This window comes from Balaenoptera musculus, chromosome 10 (genome assembly GCF_009873245.2).
Source record: "Balaenoptera musculus isolate JJ_BM4_2016_0621 chromosome 10, mBalMus1.pri.v3, whole genome shotgun sequence".
Lineage (NCBI taxonomy): Eukaryota > Metazoa > Chordata > Mammalia > Artiodactyla > Balaenopteridae > Balaenoptera > Balaenoptera musculus.
In genome coordinates, this window is record NC_045794.1 from 42,854,009 (window position 1) to 42,880,444 (window position 26,436).

The following is a 26,436-nucleotide window of genomic DNA, read 5'->3' on the forward strand; positions in this document are numbered from 1 at the left end:
TCAGTTTTATCATAGTTTTTTTCTTTTTTTTTTGATGTGGACCATTTAATTAATTAATTAATTAATTTTGGCTGCACTGGGTCTTAGTTGTGGCACATCTTTGCTGCCGCATGCGGGATCTTTAGTTGCCTTATGCAGACTCTTAGTCGCAGCGTGCATGCAGGATCTAGTTCCCCCACCAGGGATCGAACCTGGGCACCCTGCATTGGGAGTGGGGAGTCTTACCCACTGGTCCACCAGGGAAGTCCCTGGTCAGCACTTTTTGATCTCTAAAGAACTTCCTTCTTGTTAGAAGTAGAAGATGCATAAAAAAAGGATGTTTTCTGCCCTTGAGGAGAATCAAGTAGATATACATAGGGAAAAAGTCCTAGAACACTGTCAAAGCACTGACTGCTAAGGTGTAAGCAAGATGAAATGAGTACTGAGAGAACTGATGTATCATACACATTTAGCCCCTGCAGCAATATTACCATTACAACGTTGAGATTCTTCGTCATTGTTTTTTTGTTGTTGTTTGTTTTTAAATAGTTTTCCCTGCTAGATTCTCAGCTCCTAAAAGAGGTTGATGATGATGAGGAAAACCAATAATAGAGAAGGATGAGTTAATAGAGTTCATCAGGAAAAAGCTAACTGGAAGACCCAAAGTTGTGAACTGAATTCTTTGGAGGAAGGGAAGAGAAGCAGGGCCAAGTGAACGTGTGTGTTTGGGGAAGTAGTTAGTACTTACCGAATATAAGCCATTAAAAACTGCGAAATATCCCAGTGAATGAGTTTTCCTAGTTCTTCCCGTCGTCACTCACAGCTTCCACCCCCCCCCCCACCTCTACCCTCCATCCCCCATCAAGAAGATCCTCTGTCTTCCTCAAACAATCCAACTGATGCAAGGAGCAAGGCTGGAAGGCAGAGAGAGCTGGAAGTCGCCACAGTACTCATATCAGTGGCCCCGGAAAACTATATTTTTAAAGAATTCCATGAAAGGCTATACCCTTTTTTCCTAGTAACCCAAACCGCGAGTTTCCAAGTAAGTTCTTTTTGTTGTCTAACCTATTTCTCTTCTCTGCAAATTTAAACTCTTTCCGAGCTCTGAAGATAAAGGGGAGGAGAAGGATGCAGGGGGCTGGCCTTCACAATAGCATTTAAGCCACACGTAGCTGAAGAAGTCGGCCTCGACTAGAAAATGTGGGAAAACCCGCTCTCCCAAAAGGCTTTAGCCCTCAGAGCGGCGAGACCCCCGCCGGCCGGCGTCACGTGAGGACTCAGCGCGGCGAGTAAACTACAACTCCCAGCGCGCCTCGCGGCCCGCCGGCGTTACGCAGCTCTCGCTGATTGGTCGCTGGGGATATTTGAAAGGAGGGGCTGGCGCGGAAAACGAAGGTTACATTTTGGATCCTTGCGGAGTACTCAGTCTAGTGGTTAAGTCCTGCCCCTGGGAAGAAGAACGGGCTCTGGGACCGGAAGGCCTGAGTTACTCGTGAACGTATGTATGCGCCGAGGTGAATGGGGCCCCAGCGCTGACTTGAGGAAGAGGCCGGGCGTCTCTACGAGGGAGGGTCGGGAGACCTCGGGACGTCCTGGTGGTGCTGAAGAGCTCGGTGGAGGCCTCCGGTGTGGGGCGTTGGTTGGTGGGACGGGTAGTGAGGCTGGGGATAGGCTGGGAGGAAGGAATAGCAGAAGCGTCGGTTTATAACGGGAGGCCGGCGTCTTGGCATGTACGTTTTTCCGATAGGATTTCTGATGGGATTTTTTGCCCCCTGCCTTCCGCGGCCTTCAAGCCCTTCTCCCGCCCTTTATTTAGCTCCTTTACAAATCTTCTCCGCCTTCCCTAATCCGTTTTCTTTCCCCTAGTCCCGCGGCACCATGAGGAGCTTCAAAGGAGTCAACTTTGGGACTCTGCTAAGAAGTCCAAAGGAGGCTGAAGAGCTGCTGCCTGACTTGAAGGTGGGAGTGCTGTCTGGCTGTGGATACACCCGGCTTACCAAGCTGAGCTGTTTTGTTTTTTGACTTATTTGAAGAGATAGATTAGTAGGAGATCCACTCTTGAGCAATCTCCTTTCTAGTTCCTTTCCCTATCTTTTTTTTTCTCCTTTGGTAGCCTCATTCACATCTTCCTCTCCTCCTAGGAGTTCCTGTCCCAGCTTCCAGCTGATTTTCCCAGCTGCCGATCTGATGCCGAGAGGAGGCAAGCTTGTGATGCCATCCTGAGGGCTTGCAACCAGCAGCTGACTGTCAAGCTGGCTTGCCCTAGGCACCTGGGGAGCCTGCTGGAGCTGGCAGAGGTGGCTTGCGATGGCTACTTGATGTCTACACCCCAGCGCCCACCCCTCTACCTGGAACGAATTCTCTTCATCTTTCTGCGGAACACTGCTGCACAGGGAATCCCAGAGGCCACACTCCGAGTCGCTCAGCCCCTCCATACCTGCTTGGTGCAGTGTTCTCGACAAGCTGCTCCCCAGGACTATGACGCTGTGGCTCGGGGCAGCTTTTCTCTGCTTTGGAAGGGGGCAGAAGCCCTGGTGGAGCGGCAAGCTGCATTGTCAGCTCGGCTAAAGGCCTTGAGCTTTCTAGTACTCTTGGAGGATGAAAGTACCCCTTGTGAGGTCCCCCACTTTGCTTCTCCAACAGCCTGTCGAGTTGTTGCTGCCAATCAGCTATTTGATGCCAGTGGGCATGGTCTGAATGAAGCAGATGCTGATTTCCTAGATGACCTGCTCTCCAAGCATGTGATCAGAGCTTTGGTGGGAGAGGGAGGGGGCTCTCCTGGTCCTCTTTCCCCGCAGAGGGCCCTCTGTCTCTTGGAGCTCACCCTGGAACACTGCCGTCGCCTCTGCTGGGGCCACCACCATGCCAGAGCCACCAGGGCAGTAGAGAAGGCCTACAATTACCTAAGGAACACCAGTCTGGCCCCCAGCCTCCAGCTTTGCCAGCTGGCAGTTGAACTGCTGCAGGTTGGCGAGGGAGGACCCCAGGCAGTGGCCAAGCTTCTGATCAAGGCATCAGCTGTCCTGAAAAACAGCATGGAAGCACCGTCACCCGCACTGCGGGCATTGTGTGACAGCTGCCAGTTCTTCCTCTCAGTCCTGGAGCGAGGCACCAAGGGACACTATGGACCTGATGCCATTCTGGGCCTCTTTGCTTTTCTTGGCAGCTACTGTTGCCTCATCCAGCAGCTGCAGGATGGTGTGAGTTAAGGACCTAGGGGTAGGGTGGGAATGTGGTTCTGTGGACTCTCCACTGGGCTGGGGTCTTTGGTAAGATCTGGAAGCCCTGGCTCCCGCCTTGGTAAGTTGCTCTCTGGACCATGCCTGCCAACCAGCAAGCAGCCTAGTATACGCTGAGAGGGCAGTGGCCCATCCTGATGTCCTTCTTCCTACTCCCCGGGCTGTCTCAGCTCTCCAGGGCTCTGGACCAGTCTTCTGCTTGGAGCTCCCTGTCCCTCAAACCAAGCTTCCCCTTCCTTCCTCAGGTCTGTGGGGACTCGTCCAAGCAACTGCAGGCTTTGGTTCAGATGCACTTTCAGGGACTTCACCTCTACACTACGGTGGTTTATGACTTTGCCCAAGGCTGTCAGGTACCATCTGGAATCAAAAAACCTGGACAGGTCCTAGGGTCTGGAGTTGCTTGACTGCCCTCAGTAGAGCTTTGGGGTTGCTTTGGCTTTGGACCTGAGGTGGGGTGAACATCACCTTAGACCTATTACATTTCCTCTCACCTTTTTTGTCCCTTCAGGAAGGTGATTTGGCTGACCTGGCCCAGCTAGTGGAAAGCTGCAAATCTACTGTTGTCTGGATGATGGAGGCCTTACAGGGCCTGTCAGGCCGAGAGCTGACTGACTACCTGGGGATGACTGGTTAGTGCCCTAGGGCCCAGATACAGGGTTCTTGGGAGGGTCATCGCTTGTTAGGCAGGCAAGTAGCACTAGCTGGATAGTTCTGTGGGGCCTCCCTATGGCTTAGGGAGGCAGTGAGAAAGATATTTATGAAGATCTCTGTATTTAACAGCAGGAGAGAAGTGATGAGGCTCATTTATCCTAGCAGATGTGAATTTTTTTCTCATTGCCTTTGAAATCTGACTTGGTATTTGTTTCATGAAAATGTAGAACATTTATAACTTAAATTTTTTAAAACCAGGTAGAACATTCACATGATTCAAAATTCAAATTGCACAAAAGGGCATACAGTGAAAAGTCCCTCTGCTGCTCCAAATCCTAGTCACCCAAGTCCCAGTCTGCAGAGGCGGTTAATGTGGTCAATTTCTTATGTATCCCTCTAGAGATATACTGTGTATAGCTACTATATGTATATATACTATGTATAGGTATATATTCACCAACAGGCATATATATTTCTCCCCACCCTTTTTATTGAAATATACATACAGGAAAATACTAAGATCATAAGCAGACAGCTTGAGGGATTTTTACAAAGTGAGCGTGGTTTGTAACCAACATCTAGGTCAAGTAACAGAGCATGACATAGACCCCTGAAAACCCCTCTTTGTGCCCCCTTCTGGTCCCCACACCCCAACAGTAACCACTAACTATCCTAACAGCATCAATTAGTTTTACCTGTTTTGTATTTCATAAGAAATTTCCCCCTCAGTTTTACAAAAAGCATACATAGCCCTTTAGTTTGAATTATATAAACCTAATGAGTTCAGTCACGAGAAGGTTTTGGAGAGTTTTTCATATTCATATTTTCAGGTTGAACTTGGCCACAGAGGTGAAAATGTCATCAGGAGTCACACAAATTAATAGTATGAAAATTCTTCCCACAGAGTATTGAAGACCTACTTTATTTTCTCCCAGCCATCTACATCGATAGCCAAGAAGCTGCCTAAACTAGAATTTAGGAAAATTGTATTCATTCAGTGACTATTTATTGAGTACCTACTATGTGCTAAGCACTGTTCTGAGTACTTAGATATGTCAGTAAATAAAACAAAGATCTCTGCTCTCATGGAGCCACATTCTGGTTGGGGGAGAAAGATCATAAACAGAATAATTGAAGTACAACATGTTAGAAAGTGATCAGAAATATGGAGGGAAAGGAAAAGTAGAGCAGGATAAGAAAGGGAATTAGGAGGTCAGGGTAGGTGAGGGGGGGCAAATTACCATTTAAACAGGTGGTCAGGGACTTCCCTGGCGGTCCAGTGGTTGGAACTCCACGCTTCCAATGCAGGGGGTGCGGGTTCAAATCCCTGGTTGGGGAACTAAGATCCCATATGCCACGTGGCAAAAAAAAAAAAAAATGGTGGTCAGGGTAAGCCTCTTGGAGAGGGTGACATGAGCACAGCCTGGAGGGTGTGAGGGAATTGACCATGTGGAAACCTGGGAAAGGACGTCCCTTGGCAGAGGAAACAGCCAGTGCCAAGGCCCTACAGCAGGAGATGGGCTGGCGTGTTCAAGGACTAGCAGGAAGGCTAGTGTGGCTTCAGTGGAATGAGGGAAGGAGAGGGAAGTAAGGGATAGGCCAGAGCGTTTCCCCCAAAATGCTGACCTTTGGAGCAAGATGAAGACAGAGATTGGCATGTGAGGAGAGACGGGCCCTGTGTGGGAATGAGGACTTGTCTCTTGTAAAACAAGTGCAGAGAGGCTGGCTGGTGTGGGCTTGCCTTCCTGGAATGGAGGGCATGGGCTGACTTGGAGCATGAAGGGGAGAGCTGTCCCGTTCTCATTCCCTAGCGATGGGGGTTCCTGGCTGATCTGGGGACTGCTGAGCTGACCACAGGTTTAGCACCTCTCTGCTGCCCCTCCAACAGCAGAGGGCAGTGGAACCATTCCTGCGGTCAGCTGTCCTCTCTCTCCCCTGCAGCCTCTTACACCAGTAACCTGGCCTACAACTTCTATAGTCACAAGCTGTATGCCGAGGCCTGTGCCATCTCCGAGCCCCTCTGTCAGCACCTGGGCTTGGCAAAGCCAGACACCTATCCTGAGGTGCCTCCTGAGAAGGTATGAGGGCAGGAGGGAGGTTATATTGAAGGGAGGAGGGGGCTCAAGTAGCATGAAAGGGCCTGGCCAGGACCCTGCCTTGGAGTAGAGAGTTAGGAGCTGCATGTTGGCAGCAGTACCTGGGGCGGTGTTTCCCAGACCTCACCTGTACTGTTATTTACTTAATTTTTTTGATTGATTCACTTTTTTTTTTTTTTTTAAATCTCACCATGCCTTCATATTTACTTTTTTTTTTTTTTTTTGATCCACTTTTTATATTTAGCCTTGTCCTGGGCCAGTGGTTTTCAACTTGGCTAGACATTTAGAATCACCTGAGTGAACTAAAAAAAAAAAAAATTCTAAAGCCTGTCCTAAGCTAATTGCTTCAGAATCTCTGGCACTGGAGCCCAGGCATCTGGATTTTTTTTTTAAAGTTCCTCTACGTGGTCCTTTGGGCAACCAGAGTGAGAACCACTGTCATAAAGCAAGAATACCCATGAAATGATGGGTTGGCTGGATTGGCAGGCAAGACGGGTCATAGAGGGCCTTGGGTTTCATTTGATGAGCCTCTCGATTTAAGTGGAGGCCTGGTATCGGATTGGTATCTTGGGCTTCTCGGCATCACTGTGGCGAATAAACAGAAGGAAAGGACAACACCAGGCACCCAGGTGGCTCTAACAGCCCAGGCAGGAAAGGGTGGGCGTCTGAACTGAAACAGCTTCCCAAGGGATGGAAAGAAGTGGGTGAGTGCAAGAAGTCAAGGATTAACCTGGAAAGTGACTGGTGTGAGGGAGGGAGAAGGAAGAGGCCAAGATGGTCTCGCCTTTCTGACTCAGGAGAAGGTGGTGATTTGCCGAGAAGCGTCAGGAGGAGGAGCAGTTTGCAGGGGTATGGGTGATGGGTATATGGGTGAGATGGGTCGAAGCCTCAGGTTCAGAGCACCCAGATATTTAGTTCTTAGGTGTCTGCAGGGCGGGGTTGGGGGCAGGAGGACCCTGAGCACACACATCCGCCCCCATGGTACAGACTCCTTGCTTCCTTCTCCAGTTTGGTCTGTTTTCTTCCTCTGGTCAGTTGCACAGATGCTTCCGGCTGCACGTAGAGAGTTTGAAGAAACTGGGTAAACAGGCCCAGGGCTGCAAGATGGTGACTTTGTGGCTGGCAGCCCTGCAGCCCTGTGGCCCCAAACACATGACTGAGCCAGTCACCTTCTGGGTCCGGGTCAAGATGGATGCAGCCAGAGCCGGAGACAAGGAGCTACAGCTGAAGTGAGTTGGTGGGGAGGGGGACAACCATTTTTATCCCCTGGATAGGGCTGGTTTTGGCACTCATGGTCACATTCATCCTCATGTCTGAAAAAGGCACTGTTTCCTCCATTCATCATTATTGATTGAGTGCCGACTGTGTGCCAGCCACTGTACTGGGTAGTGGGGGGACAGCGGCGACAGGCAGTTGTTCTTGCTTTCACCACCGGAAACTGAGCTCTCAGCAAGCTGAGGCGGGGACTCCTTGGCCTGGGGCAGAGGCGCCATGCTTCATGGGCTCCCCGGTGCTGAGCCTGCCCTCTCTCAGGACGCTTCGAGACAGCCTGAGTGGCTGGGACCCGGAGACCCTGGCCCTCCTGCTCAGGGAGGAGCTGCGGACCTACAAGGCGGTGCGGGCCGACACGGGGCAGGAACGTTTCAACGTCATCTGCGACCTGCTGGAGCTGAGCCCCGAGGAAACACCGGCCGGGGCCTGGGCCCGGGCCACCCACCTGGTGGAACTGGCTCAGGTGCTCTGCTATCACAACTTTGCCCAGCAGACCGACTGGTGAGGAGGAAGGTCTGGGAAGGCCACTCTTGCTTCTTGCCCTAGCTCCTCTTACCCTTCCTGGAGCCCGTTTCCCTCTCCACGTCCCTGAGCACTCCCTTTAGTTTGTGGTCATGGGAACTCAATTCAAAGGATGAGGCCAGCTGTGCTGCAGAAGGCCCTTCCCAGGACAGCGTGGCAGGTATTCACAGTAGCCTGGCTTAAGTGCGTCTTCTCCCTATAGCTCTGCCTTGGATGCCATCCGGGAAGCCCTGCAGCTTCTGGAGTCTGTGAGGCCTGAGGCCCAGGCCAAGGATCGGCTTCTGGATGATAAAGCACAGGCCCTGCTGTGGCTCTACATCTGTACCCTGGAGGCCAAGATGCAGGAGGTGAGCATGGTTGCTGTGGGGTTGAGCAGGACTGGATACAGGGTTTATTTTCCCTGGACCCCAGTAAGCTCGTGACAACCCTGTTTTTCACCCTGATCGCCCCATCCAGGGTATTGAGCGGGATCGGAGAGCCCAGGCCCCTAGTAACCTGGAGGAGTTTGAAGTCAATGACCTGAACTATGAAGATAAACTCCAGGAAGATCGTTTCCTATATAGTAACATTGCCTTCAACCTGGCTGCAGATGCTGGTGAGGGCCGTGAACGTAGTGTGGTGGGATAGGGCCTCCTCTGTGGCTTCCTACGGGTACCCCACGTGTGAGAGAGGCTGCCCTGTGGAGTGGAAGGCGGGCACAAGGGCAGAGGCTGTTATGGGGAAGAGGACCACATTTCCCCAGATGCCCACACTGAGAGAATGGCTGGTCCCTTTCTTCTGACTTACAGCTCAGTCCGCATGCCTGGACCAAGCCCTGGCCCTGTGGAAGGAGGTGCTTACAAAGGGGCAGGCCCCCGCCGTGCGGTGTCTGCAGCAGACAGCAGCCTCCCTGCAGATCCTAGCGGCCCTCTATCAGCTGGTGGCAAAGGTAATGGGGCAGGGCATTGACACAGGCCAGAAACTCAGCTCCTTCACCTTCTTTGGCCTGTGTCCCTGTTGAGAAGTCATGTCATCCATTGTGGGCTCTGTCACCAATCTCCCTGAGTTAAATCCAGGCTCCAGCGTTTACTAGTACATGGCCTTAAGCAAGTTGCTTAACCTTCCAAGCCCATTTCCTTATTTCTAAAATGAGGGTAATAATAATACTAACTCATAGCCTTGTTAGCATTCAGTGAGATAATGCATGAAAGATGGTGTGTATAAACGGAATACTCAAACGTTAGCCATAATTATTAGTAATTATCAGATAATTTGAGACCTGTATACTCAGAAAAAATACATAAATTTCTACAGATACAATTTTAAATTTTTACATGCAATGTCAGGTTTCAAGGACTCCCTGAAGCTCTTCCCTGGACCCCACATTAGGAACCTCTGAAAAAGGACATTGCACATAGAGGATCTTTGTTACTGTGGGCATTAGGTCATATTCCTAGCAGGAGGAGCCTGGGAATCTGCCTGAGCCCTAGATTTGAGTCTCGGCTCTACCACATACGTGTTATGTGAACTTAGACAAGCAGCTTAACATATGTTAACCTATTAGTTTCCTCATCTGTAATATTAGGATTAGAGTTGCTATGAAAATAAAGTGAGCTGGCACAGTGCCTGGCACATAGCAAACGCTCAGGAAATCCTGGCTATTGAAGACAACTGGCGTGTGGGCTTTAAAACAAGTGAGGGGGTAGGAGGGTTTTCAGACGCCCTGGCTGCTCTCCTCTCCGGCTCCCTGAGGATGGCCAGTGGTTGCTCTGTCTGGGTGTCCACATTCCAGCCAGGCCCTCAGGTCAGACCAAGGTCCCAAAGGGCTGGAGAGGAGCGGGTAGAAATGAAGGCTTGAGCGTGAGCTGGATAAATATGCTGCTTCTGGCCTCCCAGCCCCTGCAAGCTCTGGAGGTCCTCCTGCTCCTACGGATCGTCTCCCAGAGACTGGAGGACCACGCAAAGGCAGCTGGCTCCTCCTGCCATGTCACCCAGCTCCTCCTGACACTCGGCTGTCCCAGCTATGCCCAGGTGAGTGCCCAGCCGCGCTAGCCTGGGGCTGCAGGGGGACCTGGCTTCAGTGACCCAGCTCTCCTCTGAGAAGATAGTCTACTGAAGGAGCGGCTTCTCTGCCTTCTGCGCCACATTTGGCTGAAGGATGGTGAAGTGTGGAGTGGTTGGGACGCAGCTGGGGGAGAGGAGGCATCTTTCTCCGTCTCACTGCCAAACCAACCGTTCATTCAGTCTTACCTAGTCTGCACTGGCAATACGCTGCTAATCCTGGGTTTCCCAGCAATTTCTGTTGTCCTAGTTGATGCTTCTTGTTCACTTAGGGCTGTGTCAATGTAACCTAACTGGTCTCCTGGCCTCCAGTTCCTCCCTTTTCCACTTCCGCTACTAGCGGGATCATGTTAGGCACAGATCTGATCTTATCTCTTTCCTGCTTAAAGGATTACATTGGCTTCTCCGCTACCTGAGGGATACTGTCCAGATCCTTTACTCTGGATTGCACACCTTCTATATTCTGGTTCACTCTTTGTCTTGCCGCTCCACACCATGAACTTTATGCTTATCTGTACCGCTTACTTTATATTCCTCGTACGTACCTCGCTGTCTTTGGTTGTGGTAGACCCTCCACCCTAAATGCACCCTCTCCCCAACTTTTTTTTCCTTCAGCAAACCCGTACTTTCTTTCCAAGGCCTAGCTCAATTGTCTCCTCCTTCATAAAGCATTTTATATGTCCCCTTCTTCAAGGGCAAAATCAACCACTTTCCCTGGGTCCCCAACCACTAATGGCATTGTATCATGATTACGTAGGTATGCCCACGCCCCCCTGCCCCCTGCATTGCAAGCTATTGGATGGAAGGGCCTGCTTACTGCTTATCCAGCTTTGTCTCTCTAGCCTAGTGGTTAATGGAAAGGTACTAAATGAGCATTTTAGTGAGTGAGAGAATAATTACTACGTAGACTATAATATTTGAAATAATTTAATTGGACAAGGTCAACATTTTGCTTGCGAATGCTTTAATCCGCTGTAATTTGAAGAGTCTGGCTGCCTCTCCTCACCAGCATGTTCACGCACCCCCAATGGCTTCCTCAGTTGTACCTGGAAGAGGCAGAATCAAGTCTGAAGCTTTTGGATCGCACCACAGATACATGCCTGCTCCTTTCCCTGACCTGTGACCTCCTGCGAAGTCGACTCTACTGTGCTTGCCAGAAGGTGCTTCTCACTTTCTTGATCCCCGAAGGTCTTGGGTACGGGAAGGATTTGAGGATTCTCCAGAGAATCTGTCTGGCTCCTGAGGCTTCCCTGGAGCTGGGGAGAATGTTCGTGGCCCTGAGGAGCAGAACCATCTCGCCTTGCTCTCTCCCGTGGATCGTCCACCTGTGATTCTCTAGGAGCCATTCCATCCTTTTCGTCCTCTTCCAGCTCCCTCTGGGGCAAGGGGGAAAGTCTGTCCCGTGACTAGAAACTGGGATGACACTGGCGCCCTCGACTGGAAATCCAGTGGGATCCAAAAGACTGGGCTTTCGCACACACTAGCTGTGTGACTTGGCTGAGTCTTATGCCCTTTCAGGCTCTAGTTTTCTCTCCAGCTTTTATCATCTGAAAAGCAGGGGGTTGGGCTACGTGATCTATGGGGGCACCTTGAGCTCTGAATTGCTGATCCTACCTCACTCACTGCTCTCCTCCGCCCCTTCCCCCTCCCCCCAGGTGGCTGAGGGTGCCTCTCTGCTGCTGTCTGTGCTTCAGGACCCTGCCCTCCAGAGGTCATCCAAGGCCTGGTACCTGCTGCGCGTCCAGGCCTTGCAGCTTGTGGCAGTCTACCTTAGCCTCTCATCGGACAGCCTCTCGGCCTCCCTGTGGGAGCAGCTCTGTGCCCAAGGTGAAAGAAGAGGGTGGATGGCCCTCCTTGTGTGGTTTGTGTGTTGTGTCCGCTGTCAGCTCTTCTCTGCCCTCGTCCCCTCTGCTGTGCAGCTGCGTGGATGAGCCTACCTAGAAGCTGCCCAGAGCAGGCCTGGGATAGCAAATGAGTTTCAGTTTGCTTGCTGACTCTAACTGACTGCTTAGTGACTGCCCTGAACACTACACTGACAAGGATTCTGAGACTCCATGTAGCCTCGGGGGAGAGAGTTCTGTGATTGATTAGCTCTGTCTGCCTTAAGCGTGGAGGGAGAGGGTGAGAGCATGCTTTGCATTTGCTTTCTTAGTATTTGAAGGTGGTGGAAGTTCTGGCCATATCATCTCCCTTCTTGTCCCTCCCACTTTCCCCCTACACTTGCACAGGCTGGCAGACGCCTGAGATAGCGCTCATCGACGCCCATAAGCTCCTCCGAAGCATCATCCTCCTGCTCATGGGCAGCGATGTGCTCTCGGTTCAAAAAACAGCTGTGGAGACACCATTTCTGGACTATGGTAAGTCCGAGGAGGAGAGCTAACATGGGAGGGAACAGGCTAGCTGGCGGGGCTGGCAGTTTTGTCTGCAGAGGATCCAGGCTACGGGTCCTGGTTCCACATGATGATGGTCTCGTCTCTCTCCTTTGCTACAGGTGAAAATCTGGTACAAAAATGGCAGGTTCTTACTGAGGTGCTAAGCTGCTCGGAGAAGCTGGTCTCCCGCCTGGTCCACCTGGGTAGTGTGAGCGAAGCCAAAGCCTTTTGCTTGGAGGCCCTGAAACTGACAACAAAGCTGCAGATACCTCGCTGGTGAGTACAGGGCCCAAGAGGATGCCGCTTCCCAAACTTGAGTGCCTACGACCTTGACCGTGGGTTCCCAAACTATTCCACAGATTAACATGTTATATTTGGATGGGTTGGTGGAAGACTGCATTCCATGGCAAATAAGTGGGAAATGCTGAGTTAATCAAGATTAGACGTTTCTATTTCCTATAGGACTTATGTCCTCCAGTATGCTAACACACATTTTCAATCTCCAGAAGGGAGATCTAGTATACAATGTTTCCCTAAATCTCTTTGCCCGGAGGATCCTTTTGGTGAGGAGTGCGGTTTGGGAAATCCTGTCCTCAGGCACAAGGGTGAGTTGGTTTGAGAGATGAGTGTAGAGGGTTTTCCTCAGGGAGTGCTTGAAGTCAGCCTTAGGAATTAAAGGCCTTCTGGACGCTGGAAAAGACTGTGATGGCTCTGCCTGGGAAAGGGGCAGAAAGAAAGACTCTCCAGGAGGGCTTCCTTGGTGGCGCAGTGGTTAAGAATCTGCCTGCCACTGCAAGGGACATGGGTTCGAGCCCTGGTCCAGGAAGATCCCACATGCTGCAGAGCAACTAAGCCCGTGCGCCACAACTACTGAGCCTGCGCTCTAGAGCCCGCACAACTACTGAGCCCCCGTGCCAAAAGTACTGAAGCCTGCGTGCCTAGAGCCTGTGCTCCGCAACAAGAGAAGCCATGACAATGAGAAGCCCGTGCACCACAACGAAGAGTAGCCCCTGCTCACCGCAACTAGAGAAAGCCCGCGCACAGCAACAAAGACCCAACACAGCCAAAAATACAAACAAACAAATAAATAAATAAATTTATTTAAAAAAAAGAAGACTCTCCAGGAAAACAAAGGATTCCACTAATGAGTCGTCATCTTCTCTCCCAACCAGGTGTGCCCTGTTCCTGGTGCTGAAGGGGGAGCTGGAGCTGGCGCGCAGTGACATCGACCTCTGTCAGTCGGACCTGCAGCGGGTTCTGTTCTTGCTCGAGTCTTGCACAGGTGAGCAGCCAGGCCCCTACGCCTGTGGGCGGTGGTGAGAGTGATGCACGCACTGCAACACAGCTTTACATGTCAAGGTTAGGTTCTCTTCTAAACCAGACTTACTTCTGTCCCAGGGCAAAGCTCCCTTCACTTCAGTCAGACCATTGGTGTCCCTCCTTCAGATGGGCTGTCCAGGACTAACCTTACCTGCTTCTAGTTTTCAGTGCTAATATATATATATACACACACACATATATACGTATATATGTATATATGTGTGTGTATATATGTATATACACACACACGTATAGACACATACATATATATATACGTATATATGTGTGTGTATATATATATATTTATATACGTATATATGTATATATGTGTGTATATGTATGTATATACACACACACGTATAGACACATACATATATATATATGTTTTTTTGTTTTTCTGTTTTTGTTTTTGCCTGTGCCGTGCAGCTTGTGGGATCTTAGTTCCTGGAGCAGGGATTGAACCCGGGCCCCTGCAGTGAAAGCACTGAATCCTAACCACTGGACTGCCAGGGAATTCCCAGCACTAATATATTTTAATTTAAATAAAATTGAATATTCAGTGCCTTAGGTACTCGCCACACTTCCTGTGTTCAGTAGCCGCACGTGTGGCTACTGTATGGGGCAGCACAAATGTAGCATCCTCAGAAGGGTTTAAGCTAATAATAAAATATTGTATTTATGGTACTTTTTTTTTTTCCTTATCAACCACTTTTACCTGTAGTATTTCATTGGACCCACACAAAACCCTGGAAAGTTGAGTGGGAACTAGAGTTTTTTCATTTGTAAACTCAGAAAATTGAGAAATTCAATGTTTGAGGCCGGGATCACGGGGCTAGTCAGGGGCCAGAGACAGGATTAAGACTTGGGCCTCTGGGTGCCGGCCTTCTGGCCTGAGTCATGCAGCCTTCTGAGCTGCAGATATGGGGGCTCGGTGGGCTGTGCTGATGCATTGTTAGAAGGGAAGAAAATGTGGGGTTCCCTGGTGGCGCAGTGGTTGAGAATCTGCCTGCTAATGCAGGGGACACGGGTTCGAGCCCTGGTCTGGGAAGATCCCACATGCCGCGGAGCAACTGGGCCCGTGAGCCACAACTACTGAGCCTGTGCTCTAGAGCCCACGAGCCACAACTACTGAGCCTGCGCGTCTGGAGCCTATGCTCCGCAAAAAGAGAGGCCACGATAGTGAGAGGCCCGCGCACTGCAATGAAGAGTGGCCCCCACTTGCCGCAACTAGAGAAAGCCCTCACACAGAAACGAACACCAACACAGCCAAAAATAAATAAATTAAAAAAAAAAAAGAAGGGAAGAAAATGTTAGGATTTTATCGAAAAAATAGTAAGGATACTAATATTTAGTATGTTAGTACAGTAATATATATGAACAGTTAGTAAGTAAATAACATAGGTCGTTGGCCGCTGAGGTAGCTCAGGACACACTGGTATAATTTCTCCCAGTTTTGTAATTCTTTTTACACTCTTTCCTCAGAGTTTGTCGGACTAGCCCAACACCCAGACTCTGTGAAGAAGGTCCACTTGCAGAAGGGGAAGCAGCAGGCCTGGGTGCCCCATCCTCCAGAGCTTCCAGAGGAAGAGCTTGTTCTAAGAGGCCCTGCCCTGGAGCTGGTGGCCACCGTGGCCAAGGAGCCTGGCCCTGTAGCACCTTCTACTAACTCCTCCCCGATCCTGAAAACAAAGCCCCAGCCCAGCCCTGGCTTCCTGACCCATTTGCCCACTTGTGACTGCTCTCTCTGTGCCAGCCCTGTCCTCTCAGCAGTCTGTCTGCGCTGGGCGTTGATCACAGCGGGGGCGAGGCTGGCCATGGGCCATCAGGCCCAGGGCCTGGATCTGCTGCAGGTTGTGCTGAAGCGTTGCGCCGCGGCCAGTGAGCGCCTCACCCAAGCTCTACAAGCTTCCCTGAATCACAAAGCACCCCCCTCTCCTGTCCTGGGCCTCTTCGATGAGATCTCGGCTCAGGCATATGCACAGCTGGCACTGGAGGGACTGAGCCAGCTGTCAAACAAGAGCCTGGAGAAGGTCCTGGAGTCGGGGCTAAAGTTTGTGGCGGCTCGGATACCCCACCTGGAGCCCTGGCGAGCCAACCTCCTCTTGGTTCGGGCCCTTGCAAAGCTGGCTGGCCTCAGCTGCTGCACTCCCCGACTTTTTGCGAGCTCCTGGGGCTGGCAGCCACCATCAGCAAAGACCCCTGCAGGCTCAGAACCCTCTAAGCCTTGGAGCCAGAAACATTGCGGACGAAGACGCCAGCAAGAGGTCTCTGCTACCCTGCCACTCTCAAATACCTCTGTGAAAGGTCTGGAAGGTGGAGGACCACCCTGTACACCTAAGCCCCCAGGCCGGGTCAGGCAGGCTGGCCCTCGTGTCCCCTTCACCGTGTTTGAGGAAGTCTTCCTTACAAAGAGCAAGCCTGAGGTTCCCAAGGCCCCCAGGGTACAACAGAGGGTCCAGACACGCCTCAAGGTGAGATGGGACTGTGGCTAGGTGGTACTGGTGTTGAGGGGGGGTGATCCTGGAGAAGAGTTCTGCAGAGCAGGTGTCTCTGGAATAGCTTCCTAGGGCCGGCGGGGGACCTTAAGCTCTCCTGTTACTGCAGGACCCCTACATCTTCCACAGCAAGACCTAGTTCAAGTCCATCTTTGTTTCAGACAGAAGGGACTTTTCTTCACTCTATACGGTTCCTTTCCCTTTTCATCCTTCCTCCTTATCTTCTGTTCCTTCCTCCTCTCCCTCCTTCCACACCCCAGAGTTACTGCCCCTGATTGAGTGTGGCCTAATACCTGGGAGGTTGATTCTTAAATCTTCCCCAAGGGCCTCTGTGATGGCGCCTCCACAGCGCCACCTGCTGGTGGACAATGTCTTGTCACTTGGCCCTTCTCCCTTTCCCACCATCCTAGGTGAACTTCAGTGATGACAGTGACCTGGAAGACCCTGTCTCAGTTGAGGCACGTCTTGCAGAGGGGCCCAAGGGACGAGGCACTGCTTCCCGGGGCTGGGGCCGGGGCCGGGGCCGAGGCCGGGCCAGGAAGGGCCCGAGCGTGAAGACAAACGCGGTGGCCGCCCCAGGCAGTGCCCCTGGGCACCCTGGCCTCAGTGGCAGAAGCCGGAGGGTCAAGAAGCTGGCATCAGGACATTGTGAGGAGCTGGGCCCCGAGATGATGAGGACCATCCTTGAGGAGGAACTGACTGACAAGCAGATGGAACTGAGCTTTGAGATCCTCAGGGGCTCTGATGGGGAAGACTCAGCCTCAGGTGTGATGGCAAGGGTGGAAGATAGAGGTCCATGTTTTTTCGGGGTTGCCCTGGGGCCAAAACGTGAGAAATAACTGGTGCCAAAGATGGAACAGGAAGAAAGTTCTTTTGCTGGCTCTGGGACCAGACCCTAGAAGGGAGAGCAAAGGGGATGGCAGGAAGAGGGAACTCTACAGTAAAGTCGTGTTGTCTGCCCAGGTGGGAAGACCCCAGCTCCCGGGCTCGATTCAGCCATAGGAGAATGTGAGGTGTTGAGACGGGATGCCAGCAAAGAGGAGCTGCCCGTCCGGGGCCCAGACAAGGAGGGAGACAAGGATCTTGGTCCTCGGCTCCAACTCCCCTCGGCCCCCGTAGCCGTCAGTAAGTATGCTGACCACAAAGGTGTGATCGCTTGATCCCAGTGCCTTTCCATACTGTCCTTGGTTCTGGTTTTGGACCATCTGGATCTGGTAGCCTTTGAACCTGGGTTTGAATCCCAGCACTCTCTCTGCTAGCTGAACTCTAGTCACTCCACCTCTCTGAGCTTCAGTTTACTTAACTGTAAGGTGGAATTTGGGGAGGATGGAGAGAGTTGATGCATGTAAACTGCATAGCTCCCCACTTGGCACACTGCCCTTCCTAAATGGTAGCTGCTGTTTTCCACGTGGGAGAGTAGATAGACACTCATTCTTGGAAAGTTCCTATCAGTTAGGAAGTCAGGGATTCATCTGTGTCTTGACCTTCCTCTAGGTCTCTCTATCCTGGATTCCATCTGTGACTCACTAAGCATTGCTTTCCGTGGGGTCAGTCACTGCCCTCCTAGTGGGCTCTACGCTCACCTCTGCCGCCTCCTGGCCTTGTGCCTGGGCCACCGGGATCCCTATGCCACTGCCTGCCTTGTCACCGAGTCTGTCTCCATCACCTGTCGCCACCAGCTGCTCATCCACCTCCACAGGCAGCTCAGGTGAGTGCCCACCATCCCTAAGGCTTGTGCTGGGACAGACTGGGGGGAGTTGTCCAGACTTTGAAGGAGGCAGAACTCACCCGCTCTTGTGTTGCCTGCAGCAAGGCCCAGAAGCGCCGAGGATCGCTTGAAATAGCAGACCAGCTGCAGGGGCTGAACCTCCAGGAGAGGCCTGGAGACACACCCCTGGCCCGCATCCAGCGCCTCTTTTCCTTCAGAGCGTCGGGATCTGGCCACTTCCCCCAGCCCGAGGAGGAGAGTTTCCAGGAGCGCCTGGCTCTGATCCCCAGTGGTATGGCGGCAGGCATCAGTGCCTCTGCTGTTCTTCTATTCATCTTCGTAGGGAAGAGTTGGGTGAAGGAGTTTAAGGCATTAGTTAGTTCACACACAGATTTATGATCCTTATGGAAGGTCATGTCATACTTTTCCATTGATTAGACATTTTGTAACTCTCACCAAACAGACATACCTTAAATCTAGAAGTCTTTCTTTTTTTTTTTTTTTTTTTTAATCTCAATTTGAGTTACCAGCAAATTCAGTGTCTTTCTTTCTTTAGGGGTAAGTTCAGGTGTCCAGGGTCTTCCTATGCTAACATGAAACATGTTCACGGATGATTTGAGTGCCTCGCTGTATGCGGGGGGTGGTGGGGGGGAGCGGTTGTTAGTTTCTGTAGGGACACAAATAAATACAAAACATGGTCTCTGTCTACAGGGAGCTGTTAGGGTAAGGGAGAGCACCTTTGAACTCCAGTGGCCAGGGAAGTCTTCTAGGAGTTGTCTTGAGTAATGGACAGGGATTGCATGCAGAAGACAGGGAAAGGAATTCTTTGTAACAGCTGAAATAACTCTGGGCACGTCCTGTGTGTCAGGGGTGACCGTGTGTGTGTTGGCCCTGGCCACCCTGCAGCCTGGAACCATGGGCAACACCCTCCTGCTGACCCGGCTGGAAAAAGACAATCCCCCAGTCACCGTGCAGATCCCCACTGCCCAGAACAAGGTTGGTTTTCTGGGCCGGGGAGCAAAGTTGGGCTGGGGCAGGCTTCTGGTCAAGCTGTGGCTGGGGGATGGAGAGATGGTGGTCACGTGGACAAGCAGAACTCTTACAACCCCATCGCCCTCAGCTTTCTGTGAGTTCGGCCCTGAAAGAGTTTGACGCCATCCAGAAGGAACAGAAAGAGAACAGCGGCTGTACTGACAAGCGAGAATGGTGGACGGGGCGGCTGGAACTGGACCGTAGGATGGAGGTGTGTCTCCCCAGCGTGGGGTGGGGTCCGGCCTGCCCTAGGAATATGTTCTCTCTCAGGGGTCCCAGGTTCTTGCTGAGCCACCTCAAGTCCTTTCTGGAAGTGTAGGCCTAAATAAAAAATTATGTCACTTGGGAAGCACTTTAAACAAGAGTCTGAGACTGGAAGGGGTTATGGCAATGGAATGTTTAAAGATAAGTACAAAAAAAGAAGTTAAGCCCAAGTATCAGCCTCCCGACCACAACTTTCATTTCATTTCCTGGCTTTAGCTTTCGCCTACCTGTTCGTATTTGTCAAAACGTAGTGATTTATTACAAATCATCTTTTTTTTAAAAAGATATATATATATATATATTATTTATTTTTATTTTTATTTTTTGGCTGTGTTGGGTCTTCATTGCTGCATGCGGGCCTTCTGTAGTTGTGGAGAGCCGGGGCTACTCTTCGTTGTGCTGCACGGGCTTCTCGTTGCAGTGGCTTCTCTTGTTGCGGAGCATGGGCTCTAGGCGCGCGGGCTTCAGTAGTTGTGGCACGCGGGCTCAGTAGCTTTGGCTCGCGGGCTCTGGAGCGCAGGCTCAGTAGTTGTGGCACATGGGCTTAGTTGCTCCGCGGCATGTGGGATCTTCCCAGACCAGGGCTTGAACTCGTGTCCCCTGCATTGGCAGGCAGATTCTTAACCACTGCGCCACCAGGGAAGTCCCCCTGCAAATCCTCTTATCTATAACTCCCCCAGAGTCTCAGCAAATGAAAAATGTTTCTCGCTTCTTGCTTTTTTTGACTGGCAGTAGGATAAGTAAGACACATCCACTTACTGGAAGACCCATCTCCTCGTCTCCAAAATGTCGGTGCCTGTGGGGAAAGAAACTCTGCTTCCTCTCTGACAGTTCTGTTCTGCATTCAGGTTCTCACCACTTCCCTAGAGAAGTATGTGCTGGGCTGCTGGCGGGGGCTGTTGCTGCCATCCAGTGAGGACCCCGGCCCTGCCCAGGAGGCCTCCCGTCTACAAGAATTGCTGCAGGAATGTGGCTGGAAATATCCTGACCGCACTCTGCTGAAAGTGAGTTGAGCAATCAGGGAAGGGGAAGAAGGTAGCCTTAACTTTCCCACCTGCCACTGAGGGTGGAGATGGGAGCTATGGTACTCAATGACCACTGTTCCCCCGCAGATCATGCTCAGCGGTGCCAGTACCCTCACCCCACAGGACGTTCAGGCCCTGGCTTATGGGCTGTGCCCAGTCCGGCCAGAAAGAGCCCAAGAGCTCCTGAGTGAGGCAGTAGAGTGTCTACAGGGTCAGACGGTACCAAGCAGTAGGCATCTTGTCTTGGTGCTGGACAAGGTAAGGAGCCAGGGGCCGGAGGGGCAGCGCCTGGTGGGCAGTGGGCAGCTACTCGCCACCATGCCCCTTCTGACTCCTGTGTACCCCTGGCTCAGGACAGTAACCTCTGAGTGCTCTTTGCCCAGGACCTACAGAAGCTCCCATGGGAGAGCATGCCCAGCCTCCGGGCCCTGCCTGTCACTCGGTTGCCCTCCTTCCGATTCCTACTCAGCTACTCCATCATCAAAGAGGTGCGGGGTTCAGGGAGTGGGGACTGGGGGTGATTGGTGATGGGGCAAGAAAAGGTAGAGAAACCTGGGAAGAGAAGAAGGAGGTCTTAGGAATGGATCAGCTGTGGAAAGGGGCTTGGGGTTTGTGGGAGCTTGGGCCCTTGAGCCAGACCAGGATCCTGATGACCACTGTCTCCCCATCAGTCCGGGGCCTCGTCGGTGCTGAGCCAAGGGGTGGATCCTCGCAGTGCCTTCTACGTCCTGAATCCCCACAATAACCTGTCAAGCACAGAGGAGCAATTCCGAGCCCATTTTAGCAGGTCAGGGGGAGAAGAGTAAGAAGGAGGGTGGGGAAGGGTAGCACAACACAGGGGCAAATGTCCTTTTCTCCAGAATCAAATGTTGCAGCCCACGTTCTCCCTAGTGTTCCTTCTGCCCTCTTTGCCCCATAACCCTTCTTACTCCTACCTTTTCCCTGTAGTGAAGCTGGCTGGAAAGGGGTGGTCGGGGAGGTGCCGAGCCCGGAACAGGTGCAGGCGGCCCTGACGGAGCATGACTTGTACATGTGAGTGCTCAGGGCAGGGAGGTGGGGAGAGGGACAGTCCCAGAGGGTGGGTATCACCACGGTTTGCTCTGGGGCTTTGGAGCCCCTGACTGACTCAGGACACCTCTGGAGACACAGCAGAGGCCTGGCCCTGCTAGGTCAGGCTCATCTCGCCTCCTTCTGCCACAGCTATGCAGGGCATGGGGCCGGTGCCCGCTTCCTGGATGGGCAGGCTGTCCTGCGGCTGAGCTGCCGGGCGGTGGCCCTGCTGTTTGGCTGCAGCAGTGCAGCCCTGGCTGTGCGTGGAAACCTGGAGGGTGCTGGCATCGTGCTCAAGTATATCATGGCTGGCTGGTGAGTCTTGAGGGGCAAAGTCCATCCTAGGTCCCCATCCCAAGTGCTTTCCCAGGTCTGAACCCTAAATCCTTCCTCTTTTGTGCCCCACCTCCTTCCTCCCACCCTACTTCCCTGGCATACCTGGGCCCTTAACCCTTTGCCATCCTCTATCATCCTCCTGGAACTATGGGTCAAGGGACTTCCTCATTGGCTCAATCCCTCTCAACTCACTCACCACCACCACCACCACCACCACCACCAGTCGTGTTTTCCTAGGTGTTCTGTTTTAGACCCTTACTTTGTATTTCTTCCTTCTCTTTTCCCAGCCCCCTGTTTCTAGGTAACCTCTGGGATGTGACTGACCGTGACATTGACCGCTACACAGAGGCTTTGCTGCAGGGCTGGCTTGGAGCAGGCCCAGGAGCCCCACTTCTGTACTACGTCAGCCAGGCCCGCCAGGCTCCCCGACTCAAGTATCTTATTGGGGCTGCACCTGTAGCCTATGGCTTGCCTGTCTCCCTGCAGTGACCCCTTGGAGCTCTCCTGTTGCTGATAGAAGCCATGTGACTGTTCTACCTCCAAACTTAGATTTGGCCCTTACAATAAATATTTTAAATGATTTTCCCCAGTGTTTTATATGAAACATTTCCTTTTGATTTAATTTTTAATATAATAAATATACATCACTTAAACCCTGTTTTGTGTAGTTCCTCTGAGAACATTTAAAGAGAAGACTATTGCCGGCTTCCTACTGTGTGGTACTATAAATAGATAAGAATAGCTTGCAGGAGTTCAAGTCTGAGAGTGTTGGGAAGAAAGGCAAAACCAACAGACAAAGCTGGGCCTGTCTTGACCTCACCAGACAAAGCTGAAGGAGAGAGGGGCATCAAAATGCTCTAAGTGGGGACAAAGGCCCAAGGAAAGGTAGAGATAGATCCATTGAGAGTGTCTTGGCCAGGTACCCTCATGTCTATCCTGTCTTCCTGCCCTCAGGTATCCTAGGAGTGACACAAGTTTAATGCCTCAGTTGCTTTGCCCCCCTCCTAAGTGGATGTTATAGGCTGCTGTCCTTTCCCCACAAACAGCTGTTACACTTGTTAGTGCCATGCACTTTAGCAGCAGATTCTGGGGGGGTTCTGATGCTGATGTACGGTTTTTCTCTCTCCAACTAGATTAAGTTCAGAAGTACGTATCTTAACACTCTTATGTATCCCTCACTTCTAGCACATGGTAAAACACTGTACTGATTAATAAACCCACTGCTGTACTTTTTAGTTGATAACGGGCCTCCTTTGTGTTCTCTCCACCGCCAGACTCCCGCTTCATCTGCCCAAAGCATTCCTTTCACAGTGCTACTCCCCCCGACCCGGAGAACTTCACAGGCTTCCGCCTTGCCTGTTGTCACTAGGTTTATACCACCTACGTGGAGTAGCATAGATTGCTTTACAACGCTGTGGTTATGGCCTGAGTACTTTTAAGATTAAGTTCCTTGAGCGTACGAATCCTGTTTGCTACAACTTGACTACGCTAGGCTTGGGACGTTGTGAGAAAATAAAGTGCCTCTACCCATTCTCTCCCAATGGGAGTCACCGAGACTAACCAGCCTTTCCTTCCCTTCCGGGACGGAGGACCATAGAGACGTCTGGCGCAGCGAGGCCTCCCGGCGCAGCCATCGAGATGCACAGAGGATGGCTAGAGCGTTGCTCGCCCGGCCGGCTTCTGCTTCATAAGTCCTCCTTCCCAACATGGCGCAGTCGGTTAATATCACCGAGCTGAGTCTGCCGCAGCTAGAAATGCTCAAGAACCAGCTGGACCAGGTGGGGATGGGCCCCAGAGACACCCCTTTGCCGCCTCACATCCCTCCCCACCACGGGTACTCCCTCGCCCCACTCCATTCCTCCCCAGCTGGGGAGGCTTCCCTTCCCAGGCGAAATCGCCACGCGGTCCCAGGACCCGCCCCTTCTCCGGCTGTGCCCCCTTCTCCCGCCAGCCCTCACACTGACCCTCATTCCCATCCTCTGTAGGAAGTGGAGTTCTTGTCCACGTCCATTGCCCAGCTCAAGGTGGTACAGACCAAGTATGTGGAAGCCAAGGACTGTCTGAACGTGCTGAACAAAAGCAACGAGGGTACGGGGTAGGCGTGTGAAGGCACCCTGGGGGATGTGGCGAGCCGGCTTCTCCTCTCTTCCCGCCTCCTAATTCAGTTTTCCTTACCTGAGACGAGAGAGCAGTCCATTATGTATTGTATACCGCTACAGGAGCCCTTTGCATGTTGCTTACCTAGAATTTAAATGTCCAGGACATTCTTCTGCTCCCATTGTCCCTATCTCCGTCCTTTGCATACAGTCTCTAGGTGCTGTACAGTGTTGAAACTCCCTTTAATGTCTAAACGTTGGAGCTGCCAGTCTCCCCCACTTGTTTGTCTTAATTGCTTTCACAGGGAAAGAATTACTGGTTCCACTGACGAGTTCTGTATCCTTTCCGCAGGAACTGCTACCCTGCCCTCACCTTTTCTCCACACACCTAACCTGCAAAGAAGGACGGGAGGTTTTAATTACTCCAGAGTGCTCGGATGGTTCTGAGAATACTATTATACACGCTTCCTAGCTCTGCTCTCCATCCTGGGGCCAACATCCAGCTAATGCTTTGTGAGCACCCAGGTGTATGTAGAATTGAGGTGTGATTATTTCCCTTTGCTGTTTGAGGATATAACCTAATAGGGAGATAAAACTGGTGGTTTACAGTTCTACTAATAACTTAGAAAACATAAGCAATAGAAGAATAGAGGATACAGAAACAAGGGGGTTGGTTCTGCTTATTAATCCTCAATTTCAGTTCAACTGTGGCTCTTATTCCTAAACTGTTGTTACTAAGAAACCTGGATTGTGTCTACCTGTTGAGTGTTTTACTTGAGTGAGCAAGTTATGACAATAAGGCACCTGTAAACTGTACCACAGAACTGACAGGCTGAAAGGTAAACAGGAATAGCACCGTAGTAGGGATTGCTTAAATAATGAACATTAAATTCATCAGGAATTAGCTAATTCATGTTTGGGAGTGTTAAAGGGAAAGTGAGGCTGCCTTTTCACTCAACTACTCAGCAGCAACGGGAAAAAAATCACTCTAGTCTTTCTGGAAGGGCTAATGGGAAGAACTGTAAGAACTGCTTGGAAGGTGGCAGATGGGATGAGGGCAAGATCAGCATATGTGATTTTCTCCATAAGGAACCAACTTCCCTGTCTCTCTGCATTTGCAGTTCGTAGGCCTCTGGATTATTTGTTCCTTGAGCCTTATAGCTTTTTATTTTTTAATTTTTGTGGCTGCACCCCGAGGCTTGCCGGATCTTAGTTCCCCAACCAGGAATCAAACCCCGGCCCCGTCAGTGAAAGTGCCAAGTCCTAATGACTGGACCGCCAGGGAATTCCCGCCTTATAGCTTTTTAGAAAGAAGGGTCTTAGGAGGTCAAGCACACTAGCTGACAGCGAATCATGACTCATGCTGGGCTAGTTTTCCCTTAATCCTTGCTTCTCAGATGTATGTCCCTGGGAAGCTGCATGATGTGGAACATGTGCTCATCGATGTGGGAACTGGCTACTATGTAGAGAAGGTGAGTGGAAGGAAGCATATGGATGCCCCTCTGAGGGGGAGATCCAGAGTGCAGAATGGGGTCTCCTCTTAACCCCTCATTCACCTCTGACCTTGCAGACGGCTGAGGATGCTAAGGACTTCTTCAAGAGGAAGATAGACTTCCTCACCAAGCAAATGGAGAAAATCCAGCCAGCTCTGCAGGAGAAGCATGCCATGAAGCAGGGTAAGCTTGGCCTTGGGCACCTCTTTGAACCCTTTCTACAGCCATAATAACAAACAGGGATTGCACTGTGATCCATGGGGATGTCCCCTTTGCTGGATTAAAACCATGGTTTTCTCTTTGGTGTCTTGATGTGTTGTTCTTTAGATTCTGTGCATTACATATCCACTATTTATAGATTCCTGGGTTCGGTGCTTGAGAAATTTAGAGAAAGGAAATCATGTCTTTGTTTTTGTGTTTGAGTTCCTATTTATTGTGGATGGAATGAGGGAGAAGATGCATATAAATGAACACCCGGCAAAGAAATATAGCCCTAACTAGCTAACTGCTAGCAATTACAGCCCTGGCTGCACATTAGAATCACCCAGAGAGTTTAAAAAGAGAAACTGGGCCCACTCCAGACCAACTGCAGTTGACCCTTGAACAGTGTGCGGGTTAGGGGTGCCAACCCTTGGTGAAGTAGAAGAAAATCTGCATATAACTTTACAGTCTGCCCTCCATATCCTCGGTTCCGCATTGCACATTCAACCAATCGTGGATCATGTAGTACTGTAGAATTTACCATTGAAAAAAAAACCCCGAATAAGTGGACCTGCACAGTTCAAACCCCTGTTTTTCAAGGATCAACCGTAAGTCAATGGGGGGGGGGTGGCAGGGATTCCAGGGAACAATTTTTTTTTAAAAGCTCCCCAGGTGATTCTGTTACACAGTCAGGATTGAGAACCACTGTTCTAAAGGCAAACATCTTTTCCATGGTATCATTTTCTGGTTATATCTGACTCATTTGAATACTGTATTTTGTTCGTTTTTATATCCCAGTGGTTCTCATATTTACTGACACATTTTAGACTCTAAATTTGTGTTGTGTGTGCCCTCCACAGTGGATCACTGTGTTAAAAGTTTTATTAACTGTAGTTGGTTGTCTCCCTGTCACTTTTCCTTAACTCTGGCTTCTCCCCTTTAGCTGCTGACCAGGGTCTGACTCTTCTTTTTTCCCACAGCTGTCATGGAGATGATGAGCCAGAAAATTCAGCAGCTCACAGCCCTGGGAGCACCTCAGGCTACTGCCAAGGCCTGATAGCTTGTTTCAGAAATCGGACAGAGGGCGCCTGCTTCAGGGGCCTGGGACTTTGTGGGCGTGGTTTCCTGCATCCCGGGAAGAGGAGGGTCTTGTGTTTAATGCTAATAAATCCGCCAGCTGGGCAGAGTGTTGGTCTTTTCTTGCATTAGGCAAGGGACTGGTGATGAGATGGGAGGGCGGTGGTG

General features: G+C 51.1%; 2 protein-coding genes across 4 annotated transcripts; both read left to right on the plus strand.

Moving 5' to 3' along the window:
• Positions 1-1,379: 1,379 nt before the first annotated feature.
• On the plus strand, positions 1,380-21,982 carry ESPL1 (extra spindle pole bodies like 1, separase). 3 transcript variants are annotated; one of them, XM_036866696.1, is made up of 31 exons: positions 1,380-1,477; positions 1,846-1,938; positions 2,121-3,179; positions 3,464-3,568; positions 3,727-3,847; positions 5,811-5,947; positions 7,001-7,194; positions 7,499-7,738; positions 7,962-8,106; positions 8,216-8,354; positions 8,548-8,687; positions 9,635-9,769; positions 10,840-10,959; positions 11,455-11,626; positions 12,028-12,156; positions 12,291-12,447; positions 13,344-13,453; positions 14,974-15,962; positions 16,397-16,751; positions 16,950-17,111; positions 17,481-17,694; positions 17,796-17,986; positions 18,563-18,690; positions 18,815-18,937; positions 19,839-19,994; positions 20,103-20,273; positions 20,399-20,503; positions 20,687-20,802; positions 20,964-21,047; positions 21,216-21,380; positions 21,689-21,982. In XM_036866696.1, exons 2-31 carry the CDS (start codon positions 1,858-1,860, stop codon positions 21,888-21,890), a joined length of 6,345 nt encoding a protein of 2,114 aa, XP_036722591.1. In that variant the 5' UTR covers positions 1,380-1,477; positions 1,846-1,857; the 3' UTR covers positions 21,891-21,982. The 3 variants fall into 3 exon arrangements, with proteins under 3 accessions (XP_036722591.1, XP_036722593.1, XP_036722592.1); XM_036866697.1 differs by lacking the exon at positions 1,380-1,477 and adding an exon at positions 1,483-1,605 and having other exon boundaries at positions 21,689-21,890; XM_036866698.1 differs by lacking the exon at positions 3,464-3,568.
• A 1,035-nt stretch (positions 21,983-23,017) lies between these two features.
• PFDN5 (prefoldin subunit 5) lies at positions 23,018-26,377 on the plus strand. The gene is made up of 6 exons (XM_036866700.1): positions 23,018-23,179; positions 23,387-23,489; positions 23,803-23,834; positions 24,895-24,969; positions 25,068-25,173; positions 26,172-26,377. Exons 1-6 carry the CDS (start codon positions 23,108-23,110, stop codon positions 26,246-26,248), a joined length of 465 nt encoding a protein of 154 aa, XP_036722595.1. The 5' UTR covers positions 23,018-23,107; the 3' UTR covers positions 26,249-26,377.
• The last annotated feature ends 59 nt before the right edge of the window (positions 26,378-26,436 follow it).